Source organism: Sceloporus occidentalis, unplaced genomic scaffold (assembly GCF_023333645.1).
Source record: "Sceloporus occidentalis isolate IW3139 unplaced genomic scaffold, rSceOcc1.0.p SCAF_46, whole genome shotgun sequence".
Taxonomy (NCBI): domain Eukaryota; kingdom Metazoa; phylum Chordata; class Lepidosauria; order Squamata; family Phrynosomatidae; genus Sceloporus; species Sceloporus occidentalis.
Window position 1 is genome coordinate 1277923 of NW_028317026.1, and position 22958 is coordinate 1300880.

Genomic DNA, 22958 nt, shown 5'->3' on the forward strand with positions numbered 1-22958 from the left:
AAAAAACTTGGACACCCCTGTCTTATGCAATGTGTTTCAATTTGTATTTCAGTGTTTTTCCTGTAATAATTCCATACATATATACAGGCTTTTTTTAAATAAAATATTCTCATAAACGTTTACATTTTTTTTTTACATATTTCTAACAATCCATGTGCTGTATTGATTTTTAGAGTGATATGCCCTGGAAGTAAAGTTGTCTTTTTCCCTTAGTTTACATTTTTATCTCTAATCATATACACTTAAAGCCTGATTAACTGCAGAATGAAGCTTGCAAATCACTAATGATAATATTTCCAAGAAGTAGACAGTTCCTCGTTATTTACAATTAAAGCATACGAACTGCTAAGAACATGACGATATACAATGAATGAGTAAGGTGCTCGCTCATTAAGCTGTTAGTATGTTATAGTGTGTTTATAATACAGAAAATAATAATAATAATAATACGAAAAAAATGTTAGCTCCATGGTTCTGTCTTTATGGCCTAGCTGAATTAGGTTCATTGACATGAATGTGTCTGTTATCTATCTCCATGGCTTCTCGTGCGTGTTCAATAGTGGACTCTTGTGGCATTGTACACAATACAACTTGGTGCATTCCATTACCTTTCGCTTGACCTGTTCAGCCACCACACTGACATATGCAAATGCTGAGAACAAGGACTGTGGTGACCCTATTGTAAGATACTAATATAGGCTGTCACAGCTGGCTTCATTTTCCTTTTCGACCTGTTTTATTCAAGTGAAGAAATGAACATTTTCCCAGAGTTCTAAAGCAACAATTTATTAAGTCAGTTTCTATCATAGAATTAAAAAAGTAAAAGATATCGTTTTTGTGTTTATTACTCTTCAAGTATGTGAGCAGAAAGTACAAAAAAAAAGCAAATATTAAATAAATAAATATACATTTTACATGATGTTTTCATCTTTGTTAGTTTTGGAATCTATTAATCATGTACATTTTTACAAACTGAGATTAAAAAAAATAAATATATGCATATTCTGCCTATCTTACATTTTTACACACACTACAAAATTGTTTTTTTATTAAACATCTGCAAATTAAAATTAAACCAGAAAAACTATTCACATGTTTCTGTTCAAACCTGTTTTTGGTCTACTGAAGAGGTTTAGCTATTTTATTGCAGTGTTTCCCCATACAAATTTTGGGGTCCTACTTCATGACACAAGTAAGCTAGATGTCCCATGTCTCATAGGTCTGCCCACAATACTGCGTGTAGTTGATCTCTTGAGGTAAATCCACGCTCAGTCCGTATTCTGGACAAAATTAATTATCTTGTTGAGAGGTATACTTACAGAGTAGGAAAATACATCCCTTGTTGATGTGAACCAAAGTAGGCAGGCCACAATGGAAATTGGATCCCCAGTCCACAAAAGTCTCCAATGGAGAGTGGAGGCCAAAATAAATTAGCTGAAATACAAGTTGTTGGGGTTTTTTTGCATTAATGAAGATTGGGGGAGGCTTCAATATACATATGTACCTCTTATCTATATTTTAATTACCATATACTATAAATTTGTCAGGTGCAGTTGATGAGATTAAGCAAGATAATATTAAAAATGTAAAAAAAAAACATTGATTGTCTAAAAAAGTTTTCAGACTAATTTTGTTTGTATTGTATTGTTGCAAAAGGGGTAAAAAAAACAACCTGTGATATCCCTGTAAAAATGCAGTGCTTTAGATCTTCCCCATCAGATTCACTGATAGCCCCACATTATACAATGGACACCTACTGATGTGCCGTAATGTGTCTGCCCAGCAGCAAACTGACCCTAGCAACTAAGTTTATGAGAATTCCTTAAACAACCCTTTACCCAGAAGGATAATAATGCTGTGGGGGTTGTGTCAGGGCTTGGTTTGTTAGCTTTAGTCATTAGCCATCCTTTCATCAGGCAAGGAAATTGCATACTATCAACTTGGCAAGGGGCAGCCTTACGTATTACCATACAAAGCTAAAGTGAGAAACTTTTAGAATGAATTTCCAAATAATGAAGTTTAATGCGTTAACAAATATTCTTCAGATCGGCTTCTGCACTAGCTCTAAATGGCTTTTTTTCCCATCTTAACAATAGGAAAAGGGTAACAAAAGCCCTGTGTAGAGACGTATCCTCCCCTCATTACTGAAGGGTCAGGCTATGTGTAGGCTTCCCGATCACTGAAGTAGTTAAAGGAAAGGACACCTCTGCCTCAGGAGGGTAAGTTTAACATGGGTTACAAGCAGCCGGTTTTCCTGTGCCTGCCAGCGCAGCAAGAATCTCAGGTGACAAGCCCTCAGGTACACTGTAACATGACTTCATAGGGGAGGAGCTCGGAGCTGTACAGGTGTCTGTCTTAGCCAGGTTACTAACGCGGCCACAGCTGATCTGTTCAAGGGAGAGCTGAATCATTCCAGTGCTGTGTCCTGGGATTAGAATAATACAACGGTGGGAAACCGAAGAAAATACTTGTATATTGAATGACTTGCTATGGATGCCAAGGAACCAGGAGGAAAAGACACTGTAGGTGTCAAGAAGAAGAATCTGACCTTTCTGAAGAGCAGATTGTACATGTTAGAGAGGAGGAAGACGGACACCATCGTGGAGCCCACCACCAATGGGGACTCTGGAACCACTGGCACACTGCGCAGGAGTCAGTCTGATAGGACAGAGTATAACCAGAAACTGAAAGGTGAGTGCAATTGGACATGAAACACAAATTTGTCTTGAGCTTGCAGAAGTTTATTTTGTGTTGCACACTAGGGGCCGTTAATTCAGAAGTATTAATAAGGTTCCAAAGGTATTCTCCACTTCACACTTAAAATTCTTAAAAATTGATGTGAAGCAATCCGTATTTAGCGCTCTGCCTCGGAATTACCCCAGCCTTGCTTTGATAAATATGGTCCTCTTCATAAAATTTTAAAATATTCTTCAGAAAGGCTATGTGGCCTTGGCTTATGCAGGACCCTTAAGACACATTTTTTAGCTTATAGATCCTTTGCTGGAAGACTGTCCAATCAATCCATTACCCCTTAAGAACGAAGGCGCACAAATATTATTTCCCATCACTGAATTATCTCTTGTAAAACTTCCATATTCTTCCCATTTTTACATATATTATCCTGTGCATATTGTAGTCCTCAAAACCTAACCTTGAACACATTGTTATTGACTAAAGGATATATATATATATAAAGCCAAACTGGTAATATGGTAGAAAAGGTCTTATCCTTGGTAATTATTATACTTTATAATACTTTATACTAGTAATCATTTTCTTTTTTTCTGCTGCTTAATTGAAAAAAAAACAACACTCTTTAGTTCATATAGAAAAACACAGTTTTTCAGCTTTGTAGATTAGCCCATCCACTGACAAGGAAACTGAATGCTTAAGGCTCAGTATTCTAGTACTCACACATTCATTCACACTGATCTTGCCAGAAGATGATGTCATAGTAGGAGAGACATTGAAGCAATATTTTACCTTTGTTATAGTAACATTACTTTGCACAGTTATGTATCCGTAACACTTAAAAATAACCGAAAGCTGTTGTTGAGTGACATTTCCTATAATTCTCTGGAAGTACCATGGTGGCGAAAGGCTAGATGATGATAATGAAAGCTGTAATTAATCAACATTTGTAGAGCCTACATGTTGGGTACCCACATTTAACATAACTGTTCTTTTGGTTTGATAGGAGTACTTGTGGGCACATTGTAAAAGGGACTTGTATACAAGTAGTGGAAGCCTAAGAACAAAAATAAAAAAACACTTAAATATACTTTTAAACATCCATGATCTTCCTATATACCTTTTTTTTTTGATTTACCCATGAAATGACGTGAAAGTATATGTACGTTTGCTGATGTTTCCATTGCTTTTCTTTAGTTTATCTACTGACTATGTGAAAGGGTTAATCTAAGTTTCATAGATAAATATTTCCTAAACATGTGCTGGATCTTTTCCCTAGCTTTTTTTTTTTATTAACAATTACTGTGTTAGGTGGCCTTTTTTTGTAGGCAAGTTTCCATGTCAGAAAACCAACACGTTTTCACGTTTGTGCAGTAATAGGATTGCTGATCAGACCCAACTAGAGGGCTGGGTAGCTTTTCCTGCTGCAAATTACACATAACCACTGTAAGATAGCCGAAGTCTGGCTTGTTTTTCCTACTTAGTAACAGATCTAAGCTCAGGTGGCTTCAACAGACTCATGGCAACAGAATAGTGTAAGTTCAATTACTAAACAAAGTGAATGTACAGCCCAGGAGACAAAATAGTAGAGACGGTGAATTGGAATAAAATTACTAAATTGAAATTATAATTAAGATTGGGTTATATAATGTAATATATCAAATTTTTTAACGTAAAGAGTGTAATAAAATGCGCTCTAAATGCTTGTTACATGCGTCTCTTGTAGGCATTGTTACTAGTGTGGGAGCACATTGGTAACTGTTCCTTATTCTTCATTCTAAAGGCTTCTTCGGGATGCCCCAACAGTAGGCAGTCTAATCTACTTAGTCACTGGGGTCGATACTAAGATTAACCCTCTACCTCTTCTCCCATAACATTAACCTTGCCTTCAACTCACATTGCAGTAAGCAGAACTAGGCAAAGCTAGAACGAGCCTGCAAAAATAGAGGCATTGGAGGTCGGAATGATCTGATATGTCTAGTGACTAAATGTGATGATTTGCATGATGTGCTGGTTATCGGAGGAATATGGAAATTATACACAGATAGACTTCTGCTCGCTTTAAAGCTCATGACAATTTTGAAAAAATAAATACATCGATCATTGTGGTGAACGTACATACTTGGTGCATATATATATATATATATATATATATATATATATATATCAGTCTTGTACAACACTGTAATAGGAAGCATTTCTATAATGTATACCAGTCCTCCTCTGTTTTCATCCTTTCCTGATGTGCATGGGATGGCATGCTGTCTTCGTCACAGTGTAGTGTTTTCCTGAAAGGCTCCTTTGCCTGTCAAGCTATTTGTTAAGATGTTAGCCATTGCAGAGGGCTAGAGAGATCTATGCCACCGCAGGGGGTCAGGGATACAGAATGGTGTCAGTAATTGCTCCTGGTTATCTTGTGATTTTTACCTTTTATCAACCCCTTTAATTTCTTGACCTAGACCATGAAAAAAAACATTTGACTTCCTTTTCTCTTGATCTGCAGTATCATTCATCCCATTATCTTGATTATCTGCTCTATTGTTAAAATGCTCATTGTTGTTGATCGGTTCAAACAGCGTAAGAGTTAGATGAGGAGAAAGAAGACAACTTTAGGACAGGTAATTGATTACACATCGCTGGCGCTGCCACTCCGGGATTCATATCTTCCATAAAGTCGAATAAACCCGTACTTTTAAATTAGATATCTACAAGACAAATACACTGACTGTCAAACAAAAATCCTAAATAAATAATAAATTTTAATTTTTAAATGGGTTGAGAAAAGACATAAAGCCCATCAGGCCCAACCCTTCGACGTATTTAGATGTACTTAGTGCTTTGCTGTTTATAGTATAATGAACGGAAGGTTACAATATGTGCAGTCATATAATACTACATATTAAGTCTGTTAAATAACATGAATACATATCCACAGCCCAATAAAGCTTACAGTCTAAGACACGTCCATGGGTTCATTTACAGAATTTTCCTTTTATTTCCAGAATTTAATTTCTATGCAATTAACGAAACCACTGGGTCATGGTCTACAGCTTTATATTATTGAATTCCTCCTATCCATGAAATTTATGATGTTGCTTAGCGCCTTATGGAACTATGCCTTTATGGCTGTTGGCAGACTTGCGTCACTGCCATAAACCACACTTTATCTCCCATATTTTGTGTAATGTTACCTATGGCTCTTTTTACAGCAGTTTGCCTGAATGAGCATTATCATTCATGATTTACTGATTTTTATTACCTACCCGCTAAATAATAAAATGCTGACGCTGCACAGAGCTGATATGTTTTACATTCTCAGGGTACTTTTAATACCTGCTTTGCATTGCTATTAATCATGTGTATTTAGAGAAAATGTGTGTGTCCGCTTTGTATTATTTTGCATTTGTAAAGCCATATAACAGAGGTGAATAAGTACAAGAAGTGTCCAGGACAAGGTTTGTGGAAGTCCCTGATGAATATATGGAATTAAGTGAAGGAGATCCCTTGTCCTGCCAGGGGGCTTCCCGGGAATAAAGCTTTGGAAGTCATCCATTAAGTTTGCAAACTATGAGGTGCAGAAATGCTGTTGTAAAAAATGGGATAGGACATGAGTGGCACCAGAGGGTGGAAATGGGCAAAACCTTAAGTTAAACTATCAAACCTTTTAGCACAACTAAATGAATGCATTAAAACCAGGGCTGTAATGCAAAGCAAAATGGGCAGCTGCCCTGGCTCACGTCTACCTTTGGGTCCCTACCTTTTTTCAGGTGTACATAAGGCTGGCAGATAACATTGTGTCTGGTGGTCAGGCATGTTCTCCTCCTACGCTGTTCACATACGTACTACTTCGAGGAAGGAAATCAGTAATCAATGTGGGTCACAGGAAAGAGGGACGATTAGGATTCTGGTCCAAAATAAGTCCATGTCCCTTCTAAACAGTGGGAGCCTGGTTTAGACTAGACAATAGCAGACTGGGCCCCTGAGGCAAAAACCCTTAGTGTTGTTAGGAACAGTAATGTCCCCCGGTTGCCTTTTCCTCAATGGTCAGTGTCCAAAGTACAATAAAATGCACTGTCCGCCTTTAATTAATGAGGCCCGAGATATGACGTCAATGAAGTCTATGGAGGCTGTACTGAGCTGGCTCAGCTTCTATAGTATAAATAGGCCGGTTGGGTAAGTCAAAGATCTCCCCTGTAACCAGTCTATTGTTCAACAGGACACTGGGGATTTGATCACCCTAGAGGGTGATCTGCCCCCTAGTTTTGTACCAGGGGGACTGCCCCCCCCCAGGACCTGCTGCCCTAGGCTTGGCAGGGATACATCACTAGTCAGGTATAATTACCGCAAACAGCAGTCTTAATGTACTATCTATAGAGTATCATTCCCAAGAAGAGCAATTGCATCCTCCATGGGTATTTTACTAGAGCAAATATATCAGGGATCTCATTTAAATTACAGGGCTATGGTGGAATTGCCTTACCTTATTCCTTCCTGTTTCTGAATAACAGGAACAAACATGTAGAGTGATTTGTTTATAGGCCAATTGTGGAAGTCCCATAAGGTCATTGCACCCGATAAGTGAATTTCTACATATATTATAATTGATACAGTCTTCTTTAATGAGGCTGTCGGGGACAGTAAACGGTCCCTTTAATGTCTGTAGGAACCTATGATACAAGCATTCGTACCCTATGCTTCTTAGATCGGTGCGACAGCCCAAATCTGGGACTTGGGTCCTGTAGTACCAACACTTCCTAGGTCACTAAAGTTTTTAAGACTACCAAAAAGGATTTCATAATGAGTGCCACCTTTTTCCTTCCCTTAATTAATGCTTTATATCAAACAAATCGTCTCTGTTTAGGGCCAGTAAAGAAAAGCGCAGGTCATCAGTGTCATGTTATCATATATTTGCACTGGTTGCAAACTAAATATTAACATTGCAGCATAGTGACATCACAGCTTCAAAGTTTGCCAGCTTTCTTGGGACTTTTTTTTTTTAATAGATACTGTTCCCTCAACAGAAATCTAGGCCTAAAATCAATAAAAGCTCATTGTAGCCACATAATAAAAAAAAAAGAACTGCATTTCACTGAAAAGTACCAATCCAAAAAGTTGCTATTAAATGGTATGTTTAGATCTTGTGCTATTATTGAATCATTGTTGTGGTAATTGTGTATTAAACACATTTATTTGTATGACACCCAACATAGCCTGGCACACGGGTAGAACACCATCAGTTCAATAAGGTGTAAATGTTGACTTCTTAGTAAAAGCTGCGCATGCACGAGGCTTCTACTGTGATGAAGTAATACTGAAGACCTTTGGGAGGTGTAGTACAACCTGTTAACGCCTTCAGTCCCAAAGCAGATTATGTTTGTAACGCATTGCTTACCCACTAGCGTAAAGGGTTAAATGTCTTTCTCCGGCTGATCTGGATGTTCCCTGCTTTATTTGTTTGGCATTTCTGGGTGTGTTTTGAGATCAAACAAAAGATAAAGCCTCGGAATCTTTGAATCTACCTGTGGCTCTAAAAGAGATATCTGGAGCTTCTTGAAAAAATTTAAATGATTGCCCTTTATGTTCAAAAAGCTTTCAATATAGATGTCTTTCTTTATGTATGTACTTAGCGCTGAATACCAATTTCCTTTGATAACTTGATATTGACATCCAATTTTTTAAACATGTACGGCACAGTCTTGTCTTTGAAATTAGATTTTTTTTCAGCTGCAGTTATACGTACCCCTGCTTAATGAGTGAAAGGTTCCCACTATATATATATATATATATATATATATATATATATATATATATATATATATATATGTACAATATATATATATATATAATTTTCTAACAATTCAATATAAATCATATGAGCTCATCTTATTCTATAGGTCTATAATATCATATAATTGACACTAATTTTGTTTCATCTCAAATATCTCATAGGTCTTTCTTTCTTGCAATACATTATATCCTGTAATCTTGTTTCTTTTTTTTTAACGTGAAGATTTTCGCTGCCCAGATTCATCCATCATCCCTCTTATCTCTGCCAGTCATGCTTCCATCCTGCCTCATTACTCCCAGCCCAGTTTATTGGCAGAAAGCAGCCTCTTTGGAAACTCTGTTTTGACTTGAAACAGAATGATGAGCGTGATGATGTCAGAGTTGGCACACATAAGTGAACTTTTGAAAGCAGATCAGCCACTTTTCCCAAATCCTACATTTTATAGTTCAGGACACTAAATAAGTAAAGTAGACATTTATTTTCACTTAAATAAAACACTAAATGTAAAGCTATCCCAGTTGACCAGAGTGGTTAGTGTATCCATATTAATGACATATTTAATGTTGTTCATTGTACCGTATCGCTATTACTTTCTTTTAATTAAATGATTCTTTTATTTGACTTTTTGGTTGGTTGTTTATCCAGCTCCTGTCGTTCTCTTTACTATATCTTACTACTATCAACACCTCTTTCCTTACCCTATCCATTCTGTTCCAGTCCAGGCCTCTTGGCTTTATGGTCCATTAATGTGGAACAATGGTTGTATGAAAACATTAACATATACACCCCCAAGACAAAGGCTATAGTTATACATTGTGGACTACATATAGAAAGGTGTAGATTAACATGTTAAAGTAGGCTCTAAAATGAATAAAAAGTCAATAAAAAATATTTAGAAAATGTATGAAAGAAATGTAAAAACACCCTTGAGTCCTTTCCAACAATATGCACCAATATTATGCTTTAGAATACGTGTCTCTTCTCACTGGGTACATACCTGGATTGTAGAGGTTATAATGATGAATTGCTACTTATATAAGGTGCCACATCTTTGGTCCACAACATTTGCTCATCCTCTAAAACAAAATTGATTTGGAGCAGTTATTCATTTCCCTACTGCGTTCACGACTTGCTCACTTATGTCTTATCCACACTAATGGTTTAATGCATTCTGAATAGCACACTTGAATCTCTTGTAGGGTTTCATGGAAAGACACAAATGTTTTTCAACCTCAGCCCATGCCAGGTTGTCTGTAAAAGAATTATGGTTAGCAACAGGATTAAAATAGGTCCTGTGACTTTAAGGCCAGTGGGCGATCATTTATCTATGTGCAGCTGCCTGCACGTGGCTACAGTGGCTGTGCATCTAACCAGCAGCTTCACACTAAAGGAAGGGTCTGCTGCGCCAGTGGCAATGAAGGTAAGTAAGCAGTGCCCAGTTTACCCAATGGCACGTTTGGGCCTGGTTACTAACCTTTCATGACCCTACTGAAAATCAGCCCTGGTCCAGCCTGTTCAATAAAGAATGGTTTAGGTGGCAACCCTAGCTTTAGCTTTGTCTCCAAGCTACAATTATCCCTTTTACTAGGCCTCAGGTGTTTTTAGCAAATTACCTACCAGCGCCATATATTTATAATGCAAATCTCTTATTGTGAAGGAGGTGTGAAATTTGAATGTACAGCTCTTCATCAAGCAACCTAATATTAAACCATTGTTTTTAAGGGGTATTTACTGAGGCATATTACTACTAATAGCCATTTCTGGATTAAATCTTGTGGATCTAAAATCCCCCTGTACGGTATTATTTAGCACATAGCATGCAAAAATAAATAGGTGTTTAAGATGTCACCGTTTGGAATATGTTTTAATGATCCATAAGCTAGCGAAAGACAATCATAAAACTGGTTAAACAGTTAACGCTGGTAAACATGTCCTTTGTAGTGCGGTGGCCTTACAGCAATTACTGTATATTGGCCTAAAGCCTTAGGGACTTTTTGGTTGGTTTGTTTTTCGCGGTGTAATGTCAAATATGATACGGTGTAATGTCAAATATTAGCAGAAGCAGGAAAATACAGAGAGGTTATGTATAAAAAGTAATTCTGGTACAAAGCTTTAAAATTGTTTTTATCGTCTTTACAAAAATGGAATGCTTTTTGTGGTTTGCCCCATTGATGTATCCTGGCCTAGACCGACTAGGTCCCCATGCTACAAAACCAGGGGGGGGGGTTTGGCACATCGCAGGCCTCCCGGTATCCCACTGCTCAATGGGTCGGTTACAGGGGAGATCTTTTTAAGATTTACACCAACATCGTGTTTGATAGGCAACTGGAACTGCTTCTAGGTCATTCTATCCATGAAACATGCATACCTGGGAACTCTCCAAGTCAGTTTCTTCATTCCCCTCCCAGGGGAGTAGTGTTTGTCCGAACCCATATTCCCCCTTCTTCTCACTCGCAGCCTGCCTCCAGATGAGGGGGGCTCTGAGTAGTGTAACCTTGGAATTATATTCTTTAATTTCAGTATATACTGGGCACAATAACGTTAAACATGAGGTTAACAGGAATTAGGCTCACCATGGACCTCAAGTGCGTCTTTCACTTTGTAGAGAACAGCTGACAACCGTGTTTTGTGTCCATGAAGAGATTGTTTTCATTGAGAACAGATGGGTTGACTTATTACTGTGACTTTACTATTCACAGAAAACAAGGAGAAGCATGCTCTAAGCATCGTATCAGAACATGATCAGTGAAGATATCACCATCTACGATGATAATTTGGTGGCTCTTTATGTGGTGTTCCTACTCCACTAATTAACTTTCCATGATTCAAGTCTGCAGTGAACTGCAGCTTCTCTCTCATTTTTAGCTGGTTCTTGTTATCAGAATAACTGTTTGTTTTGCATGGTTACCAAAATAACAAACATACTAGGTGAATTGTACTTTGTAGGAAACCTTACCTCACCTGACCTGAAGGTATACTTCTCAGCTCTGTATAATATGTGACTTCCACACTCAATGTGATATGGAGTTCTATGCTGCCAGATCTATTTCTAGGCCTAGGCTTGAGGCTACTAGCTTTATAATCTCTGTAAACTAATAAACTTTTACTTTTGAAATATTTTACTAGAAAGGGCAGCTATGCTTATTTTTTTTCCATGATAAATGAATCAAAACTTGCTTGCTTCAACAATCTGTGTTCCAATGAGAACCAAGTAACATTTAGTCAATATTCTCTCTCCCCTAAAAATGAGGGTGCTCGGTATGCTTACATATTTTCCTTGTTTCCCCGTACATTTTCCCCTTGTAACACATTTTCTCTATGACTTTGAATAGAAAAGATGGCCCCAAATGTTTCAGCATCAGTCCCGACATCGCCAACGCAAGACACAGAAGAGCTAAGGACTAGAAAAATGACTAAGCGGGCAAAGATTATTAGTGAGCTCATCCAGACTGAAAAAGATTTTCTAAATGACCTGGAGCTCTGCATTAGAGAAGTTGTCCAGCCACTTCGAAACCATCATGTAAGTTATTAAACTATATTATTTTCTACAAATGGTGGTTACTAAAAACAGTTGTTTCCTGTATAAGTTAAAGGTGCTGGTCTACTTAGACAAACAATTCAATGAAGATTTGTAAAAAAAACCTGTTTAATACAAAACATAGAACATAGAAACGTTTCAATGGCACAACCTGGCTTTTGTGTCACATTACAGTGAAGTTTTGCCAGCACGCAATTAATAATGAAATTTAATTTGCATAATTAAAGAATTATTGCTGCTATGGTGGTAGATTCAGCATAAAGTGGAAGAGCGCCTATGAAAAGATATACAAAATATTAGTTATGCTCTACTAATTAATGTTTTTTGTGATTTTTGCAACCTTTAACAAAACATCTAGTGTAACACATATTCCATTAGTTTGCTTTTCTTATATTTTTCTTTACTTATATTTTCCTCAGTCTGAACGAATTGATGTGGATGCGTTATTTATCAACATTGAGTCTGTCTGTCAGATATCGGCGAAGGTGGTGTCCTTGTTGGAAGAAGCCACAACAGATGTTGACCAAGAGCACCAGGTTATAGGTAGGTACGATGTTTGATATTTATCAGTGACGAGGCTGCCCTATGAAAACTCATACAAAGCATTTTCCAATGTATATAAAACCTCACAATCCAATAGGTCTTGGGTTGAATGTGGTCCTATATGTACCTGCAATTTGATCACAAGGCTAAATAATCATGAGTAGTTCTGTAATTGCTCTTCCAATTGTCCTCTAATTTCAAATGGCTTGTTAGGACTATAACGCCCAGTGTACCGCCAATAAAAACAATGACTGTTCTCTATGGTATACGTGTTATATATGCATTTTAGGTAGTGTAGGCAGAATATGGACCACTTTAAGAGGGGAAGTTTGTTTGTAATGGCAGAGTTAGCAAATTTGTGGAAAAGGGGAAATGTTATTATATATAAGTGAGTTGAAACTTGTCATTTGTAAAATTAAAAACATTAACTGATTAATCATTTTACCATAGATACGTTAGAAAGTTTGCTCTTACTATCCCACAAGTCGCCTGGTTAACATGATACACCAGTCTTTATGTAGTTACCAAATCTAGAAAAGACAAAGAATTGTATACTTTGCAAAGGACTTTAGCATAGGTGGAGAGCCTAGAATGCACTGGGTTTGTAGAAGTCCTTAGAGGCCAAAGTACACAATAATGCCATGACTGTGGCCTGTACGTGATTCAGTTATAAACCGTGCCATAGTAACACTACTGTATATTCTTCTTAATTAATATTTTGTGTGAATTCAGCAGCTGACTGCTGCAGGAGAGCTAAGCTGGCAGGCGCAAAAGTATTAGTTTCATCAGAGCTGCTATTGTCTGCAATAAAGTATTTATCTTTCTGTTTGTAGGGGAATTGTTCCTGGAGATAAAGTGCCCTCTGGAAGATGTATATAAAATCTACTGTTATCACCACGATGAGGCGCACACTGTGTTGGAGTTGTATGAAAAGGACCAAGAGCTGAAACAGTATTTAAAACAATATACCCAAGCCTTAAAGTAAGTAAAGTAGATCTCTTTCCCCTCATGTTTTTACATGATGATCTAGCACACAAGTTGCTCGGAGGTGAAAAAGTAAAAAATCTTCTGTGCTGTTTGGGAGTCATTGGGTTAAAGCAACTTCCCTTCCCTTGTTTAAGGGTAAAGGAGATTAGAACTAGAATTAGAGTTCTGTTATCTATGGATGACATGTTCACGCTAAGTGACACCAGCTGATTGTGAGTAGATAAAAGGAAGGACTATTAGTTGATCTTATACCAAGACCAAGGAGATGCTCTCTGCACTATGCGGCTCAGGATACAATATACAATCATATCCAAGTTGCCAATAGTTATGGAATTTGATGTGTACATAAATTAACTGGAGTTAAGTATAATTTGAAAGTCATCGAACAACAACCAATGTAATTGTCAAGCAGGAACATTTAAATGAGTGATAAGACCATGTTTCAAGCTTTGTTCCAGAATCATTTTTTTATATAAAACCTCTCACTATTTATTTGGAACTATTCTACTTAAGAAAGTTAAAACATTGCAATAAAACTATGGCACATTATTATTATTATTATTATTATTTATGATTTTCTTGTAACGTGAGAATATGTCACACCAGGTTTTTTCTGTTTTAATCATATAGCATTGGATAAAGTCTCATTGAAGTACGTTCAGTTTCAGAGGATCATTAAATGCACTGAATACAATCCAGGGAAAGATAAATGGGGAATTTATAATATGCCTCTGACAAATTTATTTTCATATAAACTGCTCCAGAGACTCGTACGGGTTTATGCCATTTATTGCCTGATTAATAAACAAATTTAACCCATATTAAGTAGATTTATGATATCCTTCATATTTCACATTAATTTCTGACAGTGATTTATTTGTTAAAGTCATATAATGTTTTATTTTTAGTGTTATGCACTACTAGTGCATACACAGGCTAAAATTAACCATTTTTATGACAATGCAGTGACCCATAGATATTAGAGAAATGTCAAAAATAAAGCAGCTCGGAAGTGCATGATGGCGTAGGCCTAGAGCCTTTGAGTCCACCAACCCCTTCAGCCACCTACCCTGACCGACACAAGACATTATTGTGGGCAAAGACATTGGCCACAGCTTTATTACATTCGCATGCCAACATTACCATATAACTATAACCATAAACAACTTGGCAGCTGCTGAGCCCAACACGGGGTTCTCACCATGGCAAACGATAAATCCTGGTCCAGCAGTTACCATGAACCACCCGCTGGACTAGCCTCCCCAACCCTGTTCAGGCACAGCCTCCAATGTATAGACCATTAAACTTTGGCCAAGGGGGGACTCCTTCACTTCAATGACTGCAAAGAGATAACAGAACAAAAATAAAATCAGCAAACAACACCGTACTTCCCAAATCAAAATAAGAGAAGAATAGAGAAGGTGGGAGGGTGGTTAATTACTGCCCAGAAGTAGCTGGGTGGGAAAAAGGTAAATCCCTCCCTTCACCCAAAACACTAGAATTGCAACGTTGTTGCCCCCCCCCACACCAAGTGACAGAACTACTGGGATGCCCATAACTCTTGCCAGCTGCCATATTCTCCCTTCCCACCATGGGGTTAAGGGGGTCCCTGTTTTGCTTAATAATCAGACCTTATCTGAGATACAATTTGAAATATCATTATCAAGAAATATTGGTGTCCTTTTGGTAAATGTGATCTTTGTGAAAGATATTATATGTTATTTTTATGCTCCGACTTGAAACTAAAATCAGTAGTAATGAGACACCTGGATGCGTACAGTGGCAATAGGTTTGAGTGGAAAATATAAGGAAAATTAATCGTTGGTCAGTTTGTTAATATAAATAAGTAGACTTCTTGCAAATATACCCACATAAGTAAAAACATTAGTAGGCAAAACAAGCCCATGGCCCCACCAAAGCCACTCTATGCCATGGTAGAGGCTTCAAAACCTGGTAGGCATTTATAACAAAATCCACCTCTTCAGGATAAACATAGATACAGTTTGTATTTAAATGTAGTCTTTCTCATCCCTTTAAGATGGTGGCTAATTATCATTCCAATTAAACGGAGAAAGAATTGATTCATTTATATGCTTGTAGGGGGTTTAAATAATGACCTTCACTTCAAAACTCACACAGTTTTTGTATTTCCTGCAAGGACAACACACAGACACCTTGGCGTGTTTTGATGTACAACTTCCCTATGTTTATCAGAAAACACGCTGATCAGCAGCCCGCCTGCACAGATCTTCCCTTAGCAAACAATCTGCTAATTCCAGCCACATCACAAGAGTCGCCCTGGCTTTCTCACACGCTAAAAATTGTCTTTCTCTTTTGTGAATATCAAGGTGCCTCTCTCTCTGACACCGCAGGCCAGCTGGTATTGGAATCAAAGAATACGAGAGCATTAATGATATTGAATGTGGCTTTGTGCAGTCTGTTCAACAGATGCTAAAAATGGTTATACAGGATAGAATGTTTTAGGGTTTTTAAGGGTTTTAGGGCTTTTTAAGCCGTGATTGAAGATAAGTCAAAGGAGTTTATGGGAATGTCTATTGGTATTTTATTCCTAGGAAAAGCAAAGAAATATATGATATGATTTAGTAAACTACAATTAAGACATCTGAAGATTATTGTTTTCATCAGAACAAGCAATAGACCTTCCCAAGCTTAGAATAAACAGGTGTCCCCATTTTGAGGACATTTGTCCCAGGTTCGTTTTTTTCCCCTAGACTTGAATTGTATTTCAAAATCAGCTTTCTTTTTCCTTTAAATCACTTTAAATAGATTTACCATAGTGACTGGTAACATAACCCCCCCCAGCAGCCTATTTATTATAATACTACACTTTAAAATAACATCAGTGATACTGTATAGGGGCAAAAAAGATAAAAGATTTAAATAACTTTTATATCTCAGATATTACAAGTTTTTTTTTTTATTTTTTTTTTTTTAATTATGGATATATTTATTTTTCTTTCCTCAAAATACATTGAGTTTACCCAAGCTACTATGTTCTGTTTTACATAATAATTTGTTCTACCATCCAGAAACCATATTGGGCTTCTTAAGTGCTTTTATTACATTGGGATTTGTTTTCTTAGTTCATGCAATTTTCCAGTATTTCATTTTGTTATACTGTATCCCCTCCTTTGAGCCACTTATTACTTTCATTATGAGGCATAACCACAATATTCACATTTTATTTTCTGTTATGTGACTACAACACGTGTCACGGGATGCCGTGTCATTCTTTTTCTAACTATACGTTTTATTATCTTTTTAAATACTTCTAATTTCTTCTGCAGCCTGGGAGAAGTCAGACATCAGATAGGCTAAGATGTTTTCCTTTTCTTAATGGGCTCCATTCCAGTTGATTCCAAATAAAAACCTTTACAAAAGGTTACATTTACAAGTAACAATAAGAGAATGTAGGTTACATTTATCACCAGCGATATTACAATATATGCTCTAAAGGGATCCATATATAAAGTGGATATAGAGGCAAAAAAGTGATCATTGTTAACCTTGCTTGCCTATGCCTGCCCAGTATTCCTTGCAGTGGTGGTAGAACTACGAGACTTCTATGGGAAGAGCAAGTCTTCTGGCTTGTATGGTGAATGTAGATAAGTGTTTAATAATGCCTACTATTACCTATATATATAAATATATATTACCATCGAAAAGTTTGGGGTCCTTTAGAGATGTCCTTGTTTGAAAGAGAAGCAAATTATGCCAATTATAATAACATCGAATGGACCAGAAATACAGTAGACGTTATTAATGTTGTTAACCATGATTGTAGATCGAAACGGCTGATTTCTAACGGAATATCTTCATAGGCGTACAGAAGCCCTTTATCACTCCCATCACTTCAGTGTTCCAATGGCACGTTGTCTTCGAATTGATCGTTAGAAAACAGGTTTACAATTATGTTAGTGCAGCTACAAAGTGACCCCAAACTTTTCAATGGTAGTGTTTATATATGAACAACCTCAACTGATTACATTTCAAAAATATGGTGAGCGTGGTCTAAGGTCTTTGTCTTGTTTATGTGGTGTTGATACATGTTCTAAAAATGTTAGGGTTATAGCTGTCTTTAAATGGGGAGCATAGGAAATACGTTACCCTAATAAGCTTGTTGTGGCTTTGGGCATTTACTACTTGGCAGGTTAGTCCAGTACCTAATGTTGCCAGGCCTCCAATGTATTATCTTACATACAGTAATGCTGATGTATACCTACCATATGTTTATCTTCAATTCTTAATGAAACCCACTGACATATCTATGCATTTTAAACTTGGAATTACTTGTGATGTTGGAGGCTGTAAGATTCGGCTCCAGACAAACTCTTCCAAACAATTAATGGAAAATAAACAACGTATCACCAAACTATAATGGGCTCAGGTGCAATGGTTAGTAGGTGATTCAACTGAGCTGTCTGAGTAGCCCTGTTTACATACCGACCCTGTCATTTTATGTTTGTATTTGCACTAACATATCATTACATTTCTTCAATTTCTAACATTCACAAACATATTGTATTCCTAAGAACAATTAGGGACCCCTTACCAAATTGGTCAGGTGCAGCTAAAACGGTGCCATGTGGGTATAATTTAACTTTCTCCTACAAAATATTCCGTTGCATTTGAGCGGGAATGTATTAAAAGTGCATATGATGACTGGCCCTGGCACTTTAATGTATGGCCGATATCCGGATATGTATGGCTGCACACTACATTTTTATGGACATGTAGCGTGCAGGCTTGAATGGCAAATCGGGTGAGTGTGTTACGCTGCTGGCCAGGGGCCCGCTAGGCATTTGCCGGTGTGTCAGATGGCTAGTCCAGGCCTGATGGCTGGAGTGTCCTTCTTTCCTTTTAATGTCACCATATAGTTTAACGTGTTGTTCATCATCATCATCACCACCCCCACAGTATTAATATACCCCAAAAGTATTATTTTTTTTATATTATATGAAGGTGAACGTATTCAGATATACTCTGAATACACTAATTTATGTGCAGGGTTATATAACATTTACAGTTTTCTGATTGCAGACTATAAAATACAATTATATTGTTTATGATTTCATATCTGTCATAACACTCAAGTTTAATTACAATTGTTTGTTCATGTAGTTACAAGGCTTTGTCGTCTGTTCTGTTCATTCACTCATCTCCCTTTTTTGTTTTTTCCCCCATCACAGAAAAATATATGAAGATCAGTAAGTATTATTTTCATTTTATGTGTTTGCTTTTTACTGATATTTGATCATTTTTGCTGGCTGCCCTTTATACAACCTTTTGGTTAAGCGAAACACTTATTTTCCTGGGTACAGTTTACCCCAGATTTTTTTTTAGGACTGTAAAAATCTTTGTCACATCAATAACCTGCTTACTTCCACTAAGGGAGGTGGTCTCTTGTTTTTGGTAAAATAATATTTAAACTAAATTAACTGATGTACCCAAGAGTCTTGGGAAGTTTAAAATCCGTAAACATCCTTATGTTACATGATGTCTCACGTAGACAGCAATGGATTATCCATTAGACTCGCTAAGCAAGTGCCTAGTGACCTATGAGCTCTGAGGGCCCCAAGTGTTTTAGTGGATAATAGAGCCATTGCAGCACCCAGCATCATTAGGAGGTGCATGTGGGAAGTAGATGCTCAAGAGGGGCCATGGGACCCTGAACTACCAGCATTCAGCTCACATGTCATTTGAGTGGCACACTGGGCAATGTATCCAGGATGTGGGCTATCGCATGATACAAAGTTACATGACCCTGAACTACTAGCATGGCTGTTCCCATCTCATAAGGGAGGGAGTGTACCCAGCGCCTGACAGTTATTATGCACTATGTTTAGGAAGTTGCAATTCCCCCTGAACACTTAATAAAAAACATGTCTGTCCGTTAAACTTTTTTTCTAATCATACACCCACCCTAAAGTCCATCCAGCTCCAAAGGTCCTACAAGACAACTTAAAGCAGATCCACGGTATACTGTATATTCTTCCATTAGTGCAGGATACTTAAAATGAGGTGTGGTAGCCTTAGATTTTCACTGGGATTTTGTGCTATTGAGACACCTGTTGACCTTTCACCCACTCAGATTACTCACCCTTGAGTTTACATAAAACTCCTTTATACCTTGTAAACTAAATTCCCTGTGGTTATACCAGACTAATGCTAAGTCCAGTTGAATTGATTTGTATCTAGGGAAATTCTGTAATCATATAACAAATATCTGTGTCCATGAAGTAATCTTCTTCTGTATTATAAATCTAAGATAATACACCAGCAAGACTTCATAAATCATTAGATAAATGATCAGAACAGTAGCAATCCTTGCATTTGTTTTACTTATTTTTCTTAATATGGTTTTATTTGAGTGTGAAGGAATAAGACCCTTCAAACAAATATTCATTATGTTCAGATCAGTTAAGGTTGTATTTAGTTTGTATGTTTGCCCAGTAGAAAAGCAACCTGTTCAGGAAATAGCCTTGTTTGCTAACCCTTCATAAGGTCTATCCTGTGTATTGTTCCATTAGCAAGCAGGAGCCTGGAGAACTCAAAGAGTCTGGAGACACCAAGTGGTGGTGGCTTACACCTACTGGCGACATACAAACGCACATACTTGCTGAACAAGCTCTGTGCTGGTCTCTATCTAAAGAGTCTTGAACGTTTCTGATCTATTATATTTACCCAATTAGAGAATAAAGTTACCATCTTTACCAAAGTTGCTCCTGATCTTTCGTTAAAATGTTTTCTCCTAGTCTACATCTAAAAAATCAAGACAAGGTGATTTTTGATGTAATATATATATATATATATATATATATATATATATATATACCACATTTTTTACTGGCGTCAGAGACTAAATATATTTGAAATGAACCCGTCAAAAAAAAAAAAAGTATTTTTTACCCCCTTTTTAGACTATGTGATGTAAATTGAGATTTTAATTACTATTATTGGTGTAAACCTATTTAACAATGTCCACAGTACAGTGTTTGTTATCTGTGCCTTCCAGAGGGAAACCAAACCTGTTGGACATGGGTTCGCTGATGATTAAGCCAATTCAAAGAGTGATGAAATACCCTTTGTTGCTATGCGAGCTGCTAAACTCCACTCCTCCATGTCACCCGGACTACAGGACACTACAAGATGCCTACAACGCGGTCAAAGAGATTAATGTCAACATCAATGAACTGAAAAGGCGGAAAGATCTAGGTACTGGTATACAGGATGCAACTAGAAACTTATATTTATTGAAATGGAATTATTTGATTAACTCGATGGCATTGAAAGGATTATATTATGAAAACACACAATTCACGATAGTGTCATTTACCTCTTGGATACAACAGTTTATTGTAGGCGATTTATGTTTTTTAGAGGGATGGCACTTCACCAACTTAAAGGGTATAGTAGTCTAGAATGAACAAAAACCTTTTGTTCCAATAAACTTCCTTTATCTGCAGACTTGGAGGCTGCAATTGTTGGCAGTCATGTGATATTTTGTGTGACGTCCCCTGCTCTACAGTAACACCACACTGAGCCGATTCTTTATGGCAATGTTTTGGAGTCCGTTCCTCCATAGACTTTAATTAGTCAGTGACCAGCTTGCTGATAAATACTGAGCAGTTGTATTGTTTACCACAGGCAGTATGATAACAGTCAGGGTGTTTTTCTGGGAGATCGGACTAAGATAACAGAGCTAGAACACAAACAAATGGCTAACATGCCATAAACATTATGTTATACAAAAACTAGAACTAATTTTAGAAAAAGAAAACAAATAAATATATAACAAAAAAAGATTAACACAAGCATAGTCATGTTTACGTCGACAGAGTTGTAAATCATAAATGTATGAATGCCTAAATAGAGCTTCATTATTGCATTTCCAGCCCGTTCACAAGTCTATCAATCAATTATTAATTGATGAATGATTATCTGCAAAGTTCAATCTCAGCTTTGGCAGGATGTCAATATAGCATTACAAATACAGTTTGCCCCTTAACAGCAATCTGCTAATATCATTTGATTTCTTTTTAGTTCTGAAGTATAGGAGGGCAGATGAAGAAGAATCATTAAAATATAAGCTCTCCAAACTCAATATTCACTCAATAAGCAAGAAATCCAAGAGAGTGACCAGCCACTTGCAGATTCTGACCGGAGGAGAACAGGTATTATACCTTATTTACTATATATAGATTTTATTTAATACTCAAGTGGTCAATTTCATGTTGACATTAGGAGACACAAAAATCTAGGGGTTTCCAATCCATTGTTTTTGGAACCAACTACTTTAACCTCTTACATACAATCTATATACAACCCAAACAAATGCCTCCTTGCATACTATGCACACACACCTCTTGCAACTCCTGTTTCTCAACAAAATGCATTCTCCCATGTTCTTGTTCTCATTGAATTTGGATATGGGAAGGATGATGTTTTTTGTCCCCTTTGTACCCTTAGTAGCATCTTTATCCTACGAGGATCACAGAAGGGGGCTGGAAAAACATTAGTTGGCTAGGTTGGCATGCCTTGTGCAATGAGAATATGGCATACCATGTGATATCACAGTCTCTATACGTGAAATTATTAATATGCCATTATTGTATATGCACATTTTATCACTGTAAATTTAAATTTTTACTTTTTTTTAATCAATCTTTTATGCCACTCAAGTAGAAGAAAAGACCACTTTTAAAAAAGACAGTCTGCAGAATAGATGCTAAAAAATGTAGCAAATGTGGTAATCTCTTGAAATGTATTATAGGTGAAAGACCAAATATTTAACAAGGAAGAAAAAATATTCAGAAATCTGGAAAAGACTGTGAGACTTTGTGTTAAGAATATTTCATGCACCCTTCAGCATATACAGGTGAGCTCTTCAAATATAGAGATATTTCTTTGAGTTAAGCCTTAGACTAGCAATGTTGGTCATATTATGCATTATTTTTACCTTTTAAATGTTCTTCTTAAACATATATCTACACTTGCATGCTGTTTTTTTTTATTCAGACCATCTCTTGCGTTAACAACATATTTTAACACCTGTGACATAAACAGACATAACTAATTCTATTTGTTTCAAAATCTGCAAAAGTATCACTTAACTGACTTCTGAGAGGGCGGGAACTGCAAAGTAAAATATAGTTTATAAAATATTTATTTTGGTCAGTTCATGACATTAAAATAATATCCTAATATTTACTCGCTTTACAATGCTCTGTGGATGGCAAACTCCAGTGAATTTGTTCTGCCCATAGATTAGATGCTAATGCGACACGGATAATATACATAGTTAATGCATAATAATAGGGTTGGCTCAGTCCTTCTCGCAGGAGAAGCTCACTGGGGTTGGTCCTTTATAATGCATAATGAGGTCACCAC

General features: G+C 36.9%; 1 protein-coding gene across 1 annotated transcript in view; it reads left to right on the forward strand.

Moving 5' to 3' along the window:
• Positions 1–2489: 2489 nt before the first annotated feature.
• LOC149289304 (rho guanine nucleotide exchange factor 38-like) overlaps positions 2490–22958 on the forward strand; it is a 35652-nt gene continuing 15183 nt past the window's right edge. Inside the window, exons 1-8 of the mRNA XM_089490719.1 lie at positions 2490–2691; positions 11812–11999; positions 12437–12560; positions 13394–13541; positions 18758–18775; positions 20584–20783; positions 21612–21742; positions 22342–22446. Of these exons, the coding sequence (XP_089346845.1) occupies positions 2490–2691; positions 11812–11999; positions 12437–12560; positions 13394–13541; positions 18758–18775; positions 20584–20783; positions 21612–21742; positions 22342–22446 (1116 nt within the window). The remainder of the gene's footprint in view (positions 2692–11811; positions 12000–12436; positions 12561–13393; positions 13542–18757; positions 18776–20583; positions 20784–21611; positions 21743–22341; positions 22447–22958) is intronic.